This window comes from Macaca mulatta, chromosome X (genome assembly GCF_049350105.2).
Source record: "Macaca mulatta isolate MMU2019108-1 chromosome X, T2T-MMU8v2.0, whole genome shotgun sequence".
Classification (NCBI taxonomy): domain Eukaryota; kingdom Metazoa; phylum Chordata; class Mammalia; order Primates; family Cercopithecidae; genus Macaca; species Macaca mulatta.
The window spans coordinates 37,937,810-37,951,159 of NC_133426.1; the positions used below are offsets into that span (position 1 = coordinate 37,937,810).

At 38.2% G+C, this 13,350-nt stretch overlaps 1 protein-coding gene across 16 annotated transcripts in view; it reads left to right on the plus strand.

Annotated features, from left to right (window-relative positions):
- Positions 1 to 13,350, plus strand: part of SYTL5 (synaptotagmin like 5) — a 242,248-nt gene that overhangs the window by 212,516 nt on the left and 16,382 nt on the right. For 10 of the 16 annotated variants that reach the window (XM_028842400.2, XM_077988439.1, XM_077988435.1 and 7 more), the window contains 4 exons: positions 3,223 to 3,315; positions 7,490 to 7,668; positions 9,500 to 9,599; positions 11,217 to 11,378. In XM_028842400.2, the coding sequence (XP_028698233.1) occupies positions 3,223 to 3,315; positions 7,490 to 7,668; positions 9,500 to 9,599; positions 11,217 to 11,378 (534 nt within the window). Of the gene's footprint in view, positions 1 to 3,222; positions 3,316 to 3,910; positions 3,977 to 7,489; positions 7,669 to 9,499; positions 9,600 to 11,216; positions 11,379 to 13,350 lie in introns of all 16 variants that reach the window. The other 6 variants (XM_015127172.3, XM_028842399.2, XM_077988444.1 and 3 more) reach the window with 1 other exon arrangement.

Below are 13,350 nucleotides of genomic sequence, written 5' to 3' on the forward strand. Positions count from 1 at the left end.
CATACATACAATAGGTAAATTTTATGGTATGCAAGTCATACCTCAATAAAGTTGTGGGAGAAAAAATAAGCAGCAAGGAAAATAGCTGGAAAAGTGATCATTGTTAAAACTGGGTAATCAGTTATAAGGGTTCATTATGCTATTCTTTCTATTTTGTGAATGTTTGAATTTTTTAATATCCACTTTTAAAAAGAAAGTAAAGAAATACGAAGACTGGTACTTTATGTGATGATCACTGGGTAATTGTACACCGAGAAAGAGCAAAACATAAAAATATAGAAAAGGGACAATTTGAAAAAATAATAGGGATACATTTTTTCAGAATTAAAGAGCTTATTAGTTTTGCCAGCTTTTTGCTGAAGTTTTTAGGGTGTTCTATATATAAAATCATGTCATCTGCAAACAGACAATTTTATTTCTTCCTTTCCAATTTAGATGCCTTTTATTTCTTTTCCCTGTTTGATTGCTCTGGCTAGGACATCCAGCACTATATGGAGTAGAGTTGGTAAGAGTGGGCATACTGTATTTTTTCTGATCTTAGAGGAAATGTTTTTAGCTTTTCAATGTTGGGTATAATGCTAGCTAAGAGCGTGCCCTGTATGATTTTATGTTGAGGTAAATTTTTTCTTTATCTAATTTGTTGAGTTTTTAGTACGAAGAGATGTTGATTTTGTCAAGTGCCTTTTCTGCATCTATTGAGATGATCATATGGGTTTTATCCTTTATTCTGTTAATGCAGTTTATCACAACTATTGATTTGTTTATGTTAAACCATCATTGCATTCCAAGGATAAATCCCACTTAGTCAGGTTGAATGAGCTTTTTCATGTGCTGCTGAATTCAGTTTGCTAACATTTTGATGAGGATTTTTGCATCTATGGTTAATCAGGGATATTGGCCTGCAATTGTCCCTTTTTTTTTTTTTTTTTTTTTTTTTTGTAGTATCCTTGTCTGACTTTGCTATCAGGGTAGTGCTGGTTTCATAAAATTAGTTTGGAAGTGTTCCCTCGTCTTCAATTTTTGGAAGAATTTGACAGGAATTGGCATTAATTCTTCCTCAAATGTTCAGAAGAATTCATCCATGAAGCCAGCCCTTTCTTACAAGATGCTATTCTACAAGATATTCCAACTCATCTTGTGGGATCATCAGTGAGAAAAAGGCAACTACAATAAGTTCTCATTTAACGTCATCAACAGATTCTTGGAAACTGCCACTTTCAGCAAAATGATGTATAACAAAACCTTTTTATCCCTCATCAGTGTTTTAATAAAATGACATTATTTGAGGACCTGCTGCACATCCTTTCACTTAAAGTTGCGGTTTTCAAGAACCTATGGATGCCGTTAAGTGACAACTTACCATAAACCAATATAAAAATAAGCAATTTTTGAACAAGTATTTCACAAAACAGGAAATCCAGTTGGCCAACTATCACAAAATAGTATTCAACTTAGTAAAAGAGAAATGGAAATTAAAATCATGAAGACCGTAAACATCTACTGGATTGGCAAAAATGAAAAAAAATCTAACAATACCGTCTGTTTGCAGGCAAGGATGTGGAGCAACAGGAACTCTCATACACTACTGATTAGACTGTAAATTGGTATAACTACTTCTGAAAATTTGACATTATCTTTAAAATGATGTAGATAAGCATGTGGAGATATGCTCACCCCATGACTTGACAATTCCTCTCACTGGTATATATTCAAGTGTGTGAATATATATACTGTGTTGTGTGTATATGCGCCAGGATACATATTCACAGAATATACATATAAGTGTTGGTCACAATAGAAAAAAATCTGAAAATAACCCAAATATTCAGCAACAAGAGAATGGATAAAGTTTTGGATATCATACAATGGAATATTAAATGATAATAAAGATGAATGGGCTGCAAAAATATGCCACAATTTTGATGAATTTTAAGGCAATATTAAGCAAAAAAAGCAAAATGCAAAGGAATGTGTAGCATTTAATTGCATTTACATGAAGTTCAAAAACAGGCAAAACAAAACCTTTTTGTTTCAGAGTGCATGCTTATGCAGTTAAACTGTAAATAAAAGCAAGGATGTGGTTAACCGTAAGAGTTAAAATACTAATTATTCCCTGGGGGAGAAGGGGCTTGTGATATGGACAGGATACACAGGGAGCTTCTGCTTGATCAGTTGATGTTGTTATTATACTCTACATCTACATTTTAGGTACTTTTTAATATGCTGCATCTTATAATAAACACTTTTTTAAAGCAAGCCCAGAAGTGTACATCATAATCCTGATTTGTAAAACAATAGTTAAAAAAATTCCCATGAATGTATACTTAGATTTGTGTGTGTATGTTTTTATATGATTTTTCACATAAACAAGGAGAAAGATATGGAATATAATATGTGCAGCAGGATGCCAAATATTAATTTCACCTGGTGTGAAAGGAGGGGAAGGAGGAGAGGAGAAGCAAAAAAGAAAAGTGCCCATAATAAAAAGCAGTATGCATGATATAATCTATCTATGTGTATATGTGTATGTGCGTATATATATATGTGATCATATAATCAAAAATATTGGAATTGATCATTAATATGTTAATGAGAGACTTAAGTTTTTAATTTCCATTTATTTATATTGCTTAAAATGTTTTTACTAGGAAAATATATTGCTTAAATAAATAGGCAAAAAAAAAAGCCACTTTATCATGAAGGAGAAAAAGAAACGGGAAAGGAAAAGTAGAATCTGGGATTTGAGATGAGAATCCAGTATCTAGTTCACCTAGTGGAGAGATTTTTGGGATATACTTTACCACCTTGGCAGTGTGTGTGTGTGTGTGTGTGTGTGTGTGTGTGTGTGTGTGCGCGCGCGCACGTGCACACAATTTTTTTTTTTTTTAATTTTAAAGTAACGTAAGTACATTGCCCAACATGAATCACCTTAGAGGTAGGAATTGAACCCAGGTCTGTATGATTCCAAATTTCATGTTCTTTCCATAAAGTAAGCACCATTAGAAAGGAGACCCCACTCTCCACCCACTATCCCTGCCCGCTTCTCCGATGGTATAATTCAGATTGACTGGAGAGAAAAAGAGGAAAACCTAGGAACGGAGTGATTTCTAGATATTTTTATCTGATTCTCAAAGATTTATGAAAGAAAGTGGTTTTTCAAGTGAAAAGACATTCTAGAAAAACAAATAGACCAACCCACTGATTTTTCCCCTTCTTTTTTAGGACTCCTTGGAAGAGACTGAAGAAAGCATTGATGCCTTAGTGTCCTCGCAGTTATCTACAAACACCCACAGTCTGGCAAGTGGCCTATCAACTGTAAGCAGTTCACTAGGACATGCGGAAAGTTTCTTTTCTCTCTTTTTGATTTTCTGTGCATTTCCAAAGGAGATATAAATGTTCTTAGAACAATATGTGATAACGAGTTAAAAGTCATTATAAGATCCTGCTTGCCCTTTGCCCACAGAGTACCTTTCAGTCTAATTTGGTCTGAGTTTTTTCTCAGGCTCCTGATTTCTTCCTTCTTCCACAGTCCTCACCCAAGTTTTAAAAATCTCCTCACTCCCTAGTTCAGGCTCAGTCAGCTCAAGCCTATAAATTATTTTTCAATTATCTGCTGACACATTTCCCTGACACCATTCTCTAAACTCCCCAACTGTCCTCCAGACTGCTGCCAGTCATTTTCCTAAAACACGTGCCCAATCAGGTCTGTCCGCTACTCAAAACCCGTCAATAGCTTCCCACTGCCCACAAAATAAAGTCCTTTCTTATGTTAGTGTTCAAGGCCTTTTCTGAGAGGAAGGCCCTGTGTCCTTGTATCTAACTGTGTGTCTGTAAGTCTTTTTCTTGGCTTCTCTGATTTCTGTTGCTCTGATGCTTTTTTTCTTTTGATCTTTGGATGACTTCTCTAAAGAATTCTCAAGCAGGTTCTGACAGGAAGTGGACCTACCTAAATGTGCCTGATGCTGACTCAGACACTGTGAGTTTTCAACCTTTCCTTTTTGTTCTTTCCAACCATACTTCACAAATTTCATGGCCTGGGAACTATGATTAAGCAATTTGTCCCATATTTATCTTTTTCGGACTTATATACAATTAACCAGAGGTTATCTTTTAAAAGATTGATGAAGTTATCAGAACCCAAGTATTCCAATTCATTAAACATTGGAATCCGAACACCACTCAAAAGACACATGGTCCAAAATGATGTATTGTCAACAAAACCTTTGAAGTAAGCATCTATTTTAAATCACAGCCTTAGCTTGGTTAAGAGCATATGGTTTAGTTAGTAGTAAAATTGCCATAGCTGTCTTAATTTCTCACAAGCCTCCGTATTTGCGGGTTCCTAAATTTCCTTCTATCCATAGGGGCCCTCTGCTTACAGAGGATTTTCTTTGAAAATGTGGCTACAGAGATGTGGTATAGACACAAATCAGTGATACAGGGAGGTAATCAGGTATGGTGGGGCAGTCCTCAGACTAGAAACCTGGAGATCTTGCTTTATTTTTTGGCCCTACCAACAATTTTTGTGAGCCAGAATTTTCTCATTTGTAACATGAGGAGGTTGGGGCTTATTCTTGAAACCTTTGCTACTCAAATCTCCATGGACCAGCACATTGCATCACTTGGAACAGATACCCCAAAACTTTCTCAGTTCAAAAAGCCCCTAGTGTCTCAGTAATTCTTTCCTGGCACTCCTACACTAAAAGTAGCACCTGACTAGTCCATTTATTAAGTAGTTAGACCCAAACAATTTAATAAGCACTGTATCCTAACAACTAACTAGCCATTTGAAAAAAATGCTACAAGTAAATGGAAAGAAAAATAGTATTTTTATTTCATCCTTAAATAGCACCTATTACTTACCACTAATAGGATATGTGTGCCTATTGAGCACTACACAGTTACCAAATCTTGGAATCTGATTGGACATCACTACTTTCATTTCCCATTTCATATTCATTTTTGTGCAATACTTGCTTTTTGTTGCAGCAACTGCCAAAAACTCAGCTTCAAACAACTAGGAGTTCATTGAAAAGAATAAAGCATGGCTTAATGTTGACACTGTGAATTACTAGTTAGTAGCTTACATGGTGTCTGATAGGTGTTGTTGTGTTTCCCTTGAGAATTTAAAATCTTTCTGTGATTCCCCTGTGAGTTTGCTGTGGTGCTCTGTGGTACCTCGATACACAGTTTGGGAACTGCAGGCCTAGGAGTTTGTTAGAACAGTCAAATCTCAGACCTCACCCCAGAATGAAGAGAGAAGCATTTTCAGTTTAAAAAGGTATCTGGGTGATTTCTATGCAATTAAAGTTTGAAAAGCACTGCTCAAAGCCACCTGCTAAACATGAAAATTCTGTTGCTTTGTTTTAGGAATAAGAAAGACAGATTAGGTCACTCACTGACTTTCTTTAAGCTCTAATTTCCAAATAATTATGGAATTATTGGTCTGCTCTTGCCCGTGAAGAAGCTTAGAAGACATGTGACCACATCACCCACATCCTGTTCTTTGGTCAGTCTCTACTCCCAGAAATTGGTGGAATATAATGGCTTTTACCAAAAGCAAAGTACAAAAAAGAGGACAGTCTAAGGTCCCTGTGTACTTACTGTAGTCTTGACTTCCCAGTGGTTCACAGAAAAGTGGTTTTGAAACTATTGGGTCCGCCGTGAAATACCTCCAGGTGGTCTTTTGTGACAGTTACTAAGATACACAGTTTTCACTTCTAGTGCCAAAGCGTAGTTTTATTACATTTACAGTAGTCACCTTTATCCACAGATGATACATTCCACCCACCCCAGTGGATGCCTGAAACCTCGCATAGTACCAAACCCTAGCCAAGAAGCACCAAGGTCACATCTTCACTTAAAGAAAGCACTTTTGGCTTCTCTTTGACGTATATAAATTACTACCATCATTACTCTTAACACTTTGGAGTCATTATTCAGTAAAATAAGAATGAGTTGAACACAAGCTCTGTGATAGCAGGACAGTCAATCTGATAACTGAGACAGCTAAGTGACTAATGGGCAAGTATCATCTACAGTGTGGCTCCAACTGGACAAAGAGCGGCTTCACATCCAGGGTGGTGGGATGCAGCAGTATGATGTGAGAGTTCATCATGCTACTTGTGAACCCTGAAAATCTGAGGCAGGTCTCAGTTAATTTAGAAAGTTTATTTTGCCAAGGTTGAGGACCAGCACCCCTGACACAGTCTCAGGAGGTCCTGACAACATGTGCCCATGGTGCTCAGAGCACAGTTTGGTTTTATACATTTTAGGGAAACATAAGACATCAATCAACATATGTAAGATGAACACTGGTTGGGTCCGGAAAGGCGTGACAACTCCAAGTGGGGAGGGGGCTTCCAGGTCATACGTAGATAAGAGACAAATAGTTGCATTATTTTGCGTTTCTTATTAGCCTTTCCAAAGGAGGCACTTAGATATGCATTTATCTCAGTGAGCGGAGGGGTGACTTTGAATAGTATGGGAAGCAGGTTTGCTCTAAGCAGTTCCCAGCTTGACTTTTTCCTTTAGCTTTGTGATTTTGGGTGCCCAAGATATTTTCCTTTCACATATTCAAAAGAGCATACAATTTAAAACTTATGAATTGTTTGTTTCTGGAGTTTTCCATTTAATATTTTTGAACCGCAGTTGATCATGGGTAGCTGAAACTATGGAAAGTGAAACTGTGGGTAAGGGGGACTACTGTACATTAAAAGCTGTCTCGTGTCATTAGAGTCTTGTCGAAAGCCTCATTCATTCTGGTAGATTTGGACTTTTTTAAAAAACTTTTTTCCTGATTGGTTGGTGTGTGATTTTATTGTGTAGTGGTATATTTTGTGGGCTGCTACTTTATACAGATTTACAAAGCCATGGTCTCATAGTACTCGTGTAGCCACACAGCTAGCTACTCAGTTGAGGGAAATCGTGGAAGCTGTGGGTATGTGATGTTCTTCTGGCATGTCCTTGTTAAAGCTGCAGTTATGGCTCCCCAGAGACTGATGGGATGCTCCCTGTAGGTGTCAAAGAAAGCAGTATGTGGCTCCTGGTAGCACAGAATATGAGATAAGCTATTCTTTGTCCCGGTCAATGTATTCTACACCTTGTAGTAGATTGAACTTGAGTCTACCAGTGAAAATGGAGAAAGCTGCAGGGATGGAAGAGAAGTGAGATTTGAAATGCCTCAATTACCCTGTATTCATTAGTAGAAGTGAGTAAGCAAAGGGTATTCTCTAACCCAAGAAGGAAATGCTTCCCCTCTAAGCAAGTTTTCTACCTTTTTTTCCTGACGGTACTAGCTCTGTTGTCTTTTCTCCAGCTGGGATTTTATACAATACCAGCCAAACAAGTGACTCTTGTTTTCTTTCCTCACCCTAGACTTCCGTGCTCATTAGAAAGAACAGGAACTATAATTGAATGAAGTCAGTTGATTCTGTGAAGAGATCATTAGAATGACACTAGATGCCTTTTTCCATCTTGTTTATTTCAGACCAGTCTTAACAGCATGATGAGTGTTTACAGTGAAACCGGAGACTATGGCAACGTGAAAGTCAGTGGTGAAATCCTTCTCCATATCAGCTACTGCTACAAAACTGGTGGGCTCTACATTTTGGTCAAGAATTGCAGAAATCTGGCCATAGGAGATGAAAAGAAACAGAGGACAGATGCGTAAGCACATAGCATGTTCCTCAGACTATTTCAATCACTGCCTTTTTTGTCTGTATGTGTGTTTCCTTTTCAAAAGAGTCTTAGCATTCTTCTTGATTCAGTCTTCTCAGAGAGTTGATTGTCACGTTCCTCCTATACCACACTTCTGGATATTCTCTGAAGCACATGTATGCTGGTTGTGTCCTTGATTAACTGATTTTTAAAACATAATTCCGGATTGACATATTTGAAATTTACACAGAGGCAGCTCTTTGAAGTAGAATGCTGACATGTTGGCACACCCAGGATATACAAAAGCATCTTGTCAATTTTTGTTCTGGGAAATCCTCCAGAGAAAATTACCAAGCTGTTACCCAATTAAACAACTCAAAAAGGCAATTATGAGGCTCTCAGGATTCTAGAGATCAGCCTGGGAGGGCAGGTATGGACCATGGCACATTGGAGAGAAGCTAGATATAAAGGTGTGTCAGGGGTCCTCAAGACCACTGCCAGGTTCAATGATTCACTAGGAGGACTCAGGACTCTGCACGCAGTTATAATCAGCAAAGAGGCACATGGGGCAAAGTCCAGGGGAGGTCAGGCTCAAGCTTTGCAAGGGTCCTTTCCCAGTGGAGTCACATAGGATGCATTTAATTCCTCCGGCGATGAGTTCTGACAACACTTGTGAAATGTTGTCTACCAAGGAAGCTTGTTAGAAATTCAACTGGTCACATACCAATTTCCAGTCTCTCAGAAGGAAAGAACCTGTTCAGCATAAGCCATTTTCTTTGTACAAACAATTTAGGAACAACGAGCCACTTTTATCCGTTCTGGGAATGGTGGGAATCCTCCTGAAATCCAAGTTGCCAGGTGCCACCCAAGGGCCATATTTGCAAGCAGGCATTTAGAAGAATGATAGTCTCAGGCCCACTATATTAACCCTCTTCTGCACAGTAGATGACCTAGGTCCAATAAATAACTCAGTGAACCTGGTTCCAAATACCCTGAGATAGACAAATGAGTGGATTCTGACTACAAATTGGTCCACCTGCCTCCTCAACTAAATTTCAGAAGGCTACAGGACCCATGTAATTATTTTGACTAGCTTGGAAAGGGGTGTTCTAAAACTCAACAGGTATTCTGTAGAACTCTGGTAGCATCTTATACATTTCAACCTCGTACACATCTTGTACATTTCTGAGTTTGCTGTGGTACCCTGCTTCAAGAGGCTCTTGAGATAGCTCAAGCTAAAGTGTTGGGTAGAATTGCTATCACTACTTCAGGTTGTCGTTGTTTATTTTGTCTTTTTCACTATTTTCTTTCACTCACCCATTACCATTGACCCCACTTTCTGACATCAGAGGGCAAGACTAGGAATAGAGAAGCATCTAATCCCAGAAAAGTTTGTGAGACTGTTAACATTAATAATGTATTATATTTGTTGAGTAGTACAATACGGTAGCTCCTTGGATGTGTCAACTAATTTAATCCACAGAAGGCCATCAGTTAGACACTGTTATTTTCCCAGTTTTACAGATGAAGAAACTGAGGCACAGAGTGGTTATTTAGTAAATTCTTGAGGTCACCAAAACCTCTGAGGCATGGAGTGATTCAAAACCAGGTGGCTTGACTCCAGAACCCACACTCTTTTATCATTATACTTTACCACTTCTCTCTTATGGAAGGCCCAGGGTTCTCATTTTAAGGTATCCTCTCATATAGACAAAATTCTCTTTGGTATTTCCTCTCATGCACACTGGCCCTTTGCCCCTTTTATTCACAATGAAGTCTTTGAACATTTCTTGCAAATAGATGTTTCACAATAATTACATTTATATTTTCTTACCTATAGTTATGTCAAGTCATACCTTCTTCCTGACAAGTCCCGGAACAACAAGCGTAAGACCAAAATCAGAACAGGCACCAATCCAGAATTCAATGAAACACTAAAGGTAAATAAATATGGTCTCATAGTAACTCATGTGATACTGTTCACAACTTCAATGGTTTAGAAGTAACTACACAGAATATTTTTTTTGCATGTCAAGGCTTGTATATGTTTTAGAAAATTAGAATTTGAATAAATTAACATAATACCCTTGACTTTTCTAACATCTTTTGAGGAAACGAAAACACTCTTATTCTGTTTATGTCTCTGCTGCTACTGAATTTTAACCTTGAATAGAGATGATCCAGCCAAACTGCATCTGTGCTGATGCATCTTGCCAAAAAAATCGGTTTTACCCTTGGGCAAACAGTGCTTTTTCTGACTTCCTTAAAAGAAGTTTGTCACAGTTTTGACACTACTTAACAGTCATTTTGCACACATTCATTGTTCTGCTAATATAGCATAGATCTATACTGTTTGTTGTTAGGATTTCAGAATTTGACTAAATATAAGTATGTGGTTAACGAATAGTGGAAATGAAGAGCCAGATTTGAGAAATCTCAACAAAAGTGGCCTAGATAAAATATAGCCCAATCCAGCTCAATGATCCAGAAAATAGGAATCTCTTTCCAATGAGCTTTCACATAATTAACCCCTTCCCTTGCTATGGACCAATCTGGCCTGGTAAGAAACATCCAGGGAGAATGGAATGAAGAAATTATTGCCAATTCTATGGAAATTTATGGGCTTTTGCCCAATAATGATGGAGGCAGAGTCCATTTTAGGAGGAAATTGGTAAAGACAGAAAGCCATGAGCCTGCATGTGTCAGTGGGAGCATGTGTGGAAGCAGGAGCTAATATTAAGACAAAACAAACTGACAAATGAATAAATACAGGCAGAGGGTATATTCAATGGCCGTAACAGGATTGAAAAGATGAGCCCAAATACAGGGAGAGGGTAAATTTAGGAAGCAGGGAGCCAAGGTTAATTATGACAATAACAGCAAGAACGAGAATAGACACTAATCCAAGATCAGGAGTCAGTCAGTCTGAAGTGTGTCCCAGATGGTGGTTGCATAGAACAAGCAGAAGGTTGGAGGGTGTGTGAGCATGTGGCCCTGGATAGTGCTGTTACCAAAAAAAAAAATGCTAGCCCAGCAACATCTTCTTTCTGTTTAATATACATGTACACCTTTTCACCTCTACACTTAGGCTGGACTTTATAAAATTTGGTGTTTGCGAGTTTCTCATTGTCAATTCTTTTCTGGATTTGGGGATTCTCATTATGAATAAGATAAGAAAGAAGTTGGAGAATTTATATATTAAACCTTGAGTTTACAAAGTAGGTGTGAAAAAATAATTAAGGAAAATGAAAAACCAATAAAACTGGAAAGAGGATAAGCTTCATCACCTAACACTTTGTATACAGTATCTGGAGTTTACCTCTACCTCAAATACTACCTCAAATATCTTTCAATGCTAAGTCTGGCACAAAATGAGTTTATGGCATAGAACTTCAATTGTAGCAGAAACAAAGAAAAACAAAGAGTTTTCTTTGGGTTTGTTTTGTTCGTGTTACTGATGTATATGATCTGAAAGATGTCGGAAGTAAATTTCAACCTGTCCTGGAATTGGATAGAGCCCTCCTTGTGGAATGTAATGTTGCAAATCTCATTTGCAGTACACCATCAGCCATACCCAGCTGGAAACAAGAACTCTGCAGCTGTCAGTCTGGCACTATGATCGATTTGGACGTAATAGCTTCCTCGGGGAAGTAGAGATTCCTTTTGACTCATGGAACTTTGAAAATCCAACTGATGAGTGGTTTGTGCTTCAACCCAAGGTAGGAAATGCTCTTAGATCAGTCAGTTATGCAATGATACAAGTTATGAGCGAAATTGATGTCATAGGCCTAAAGAACTCGAAGACTTTCAAATTTCAAGTGATAATCTGCAAAAAATTTGTACAGGAAATTTTGGAATAATATTATAAAAATGTTGTAAATCCACCGCTTTGGAAATTCTTTGTCAATATAGGTCTTTTGTATAATGAAAGCCACATAACCATATATATTTTTTGCTAAAAATGTGTATTATTTGACAGTCTTATTGGATAACTGAAAGCAATACATTATATGATCTTATTAGAGAGTCTTCACTTTCACATAGGCAAAACCAAATTCATACAGCATAAACAATCTCAAAACATTACCTTTATTTCTCATTCTCCACAATTCAGACCATAAGCAGGAGTGATCTTGCCTTTGCTTATACGAGGGAATAACCAGTAGCTAAAGTATCTGATTTTCTTATGTTCCTACTTTTGGGATTCATGACCCAGGCCTTGAGTTACATTCAGAAAAAAAATCTTAGAGCTGATAATTAAATGCCAATACTGTATAGCATGTTCTAATCTAGACCAACAGTGCCTTGGATTCACTTTAAGTGACTGGAGTCTCTATGCATTTACAGTACTTTTTAAGCCAAAATAGAGGTGAGTAAAGGTCACATTTATGCAGTCAAAGATTATTCTTTATATACAGAAAGGCAAAAACACATTATGATGAAGACAGTGGACTCAAATCAAACTTACTTGGTTCAGTCCTGGCTTCATGACTGCCCATGTGACCTTGGGCAAATTATTTAACTTTTTATGCCTTAGTGTCCTCAGTTGTAATATAATCATTGGATGTAGCTTATAGGTCTGTGGTGAGGCTTGAATAAACATTGTATACATGGCTGTCAGCATTTTATCTGGAACATTGTAAGCTCTCAGTAAATGTTAAATGGTATACATGTGACTTGGGAGTCCTTGTATTGCAACTGACAGAAACTCCAGCTCATACTGCTCAAAATATAAAGGGAGATTATTGGCCAGCAGTGATTAGGCATGGCTTGATCCAGATGTTCAAATCTTATCAAAGTCTTGGAATTTCTTGGTCTCTCTTTTTAACTTCATTGGCTTCATTTTCAGGTTCCATGCAGTATTGTCCTCCCTGACTAGCTCCAAGCATGCCTCTCTAATGACTACAGTGGCTGAAAGCCTTTCATCTTTGCATCACACTGTTCAGAAGAGGAGAGAGTTCCTCCTCCTCCAACAGCCAAATCAGCGCATTGGGTCTGGTTCTCCTAATTATAATTCTATCATTTGCCTATTCTAAGCTAATGACTGTGGCCAGGGAGGTAAGATGCATTAGGGGGCTTAAGACAATCAGAATATACCCTGGTTCTGAAGGAGGGAACAATAGCATCCTTCCAGTCAATTTCCTGGAAATAGTTGAAGGACTTTGCTGGAAGGATATGTAAGCTCTCCTAGACCTCTCCCAGGCATCCTTTGTGCTTAGAAATCAGCATTTTCCTCAGTAATCACTTCCACATTGTCGATGAGTGATTCACAGCCTATCATAAGAGGGAAGCATCTCTGAGTCTTTCTGAGCCTACTGAAGGTAGAAAAGTTCGGATCGCATTCACTGTGGAATACCATGGGCCCTCTGCCAGATCCTCTTAGGTTCCTAACCATGTCTGTTAGGAGGTTCGCCGCAACAGCCTTCACCTGAGACTCTCTTTAGAAGACTTCCCTCGGGCTACTGTAGCTTTTTGCCTACATAGGCAGAAAGCCAGAAGTCCTGGGAATTTTTGTACCCGCTGCCACGTGACAACCCTTCATCAATAACTGATAGGTGGGGGAGTATGAAGGCCCACTTCCCTTACTGAAAGTGGGGAAAAGCTCCAAAGTGTTACGTATAGTACCACCTCAGGTAGAAGCTACCTTCCATGGAATTTTGCCCAAGGTTAGACTCATCCCTGTTCTGCTTC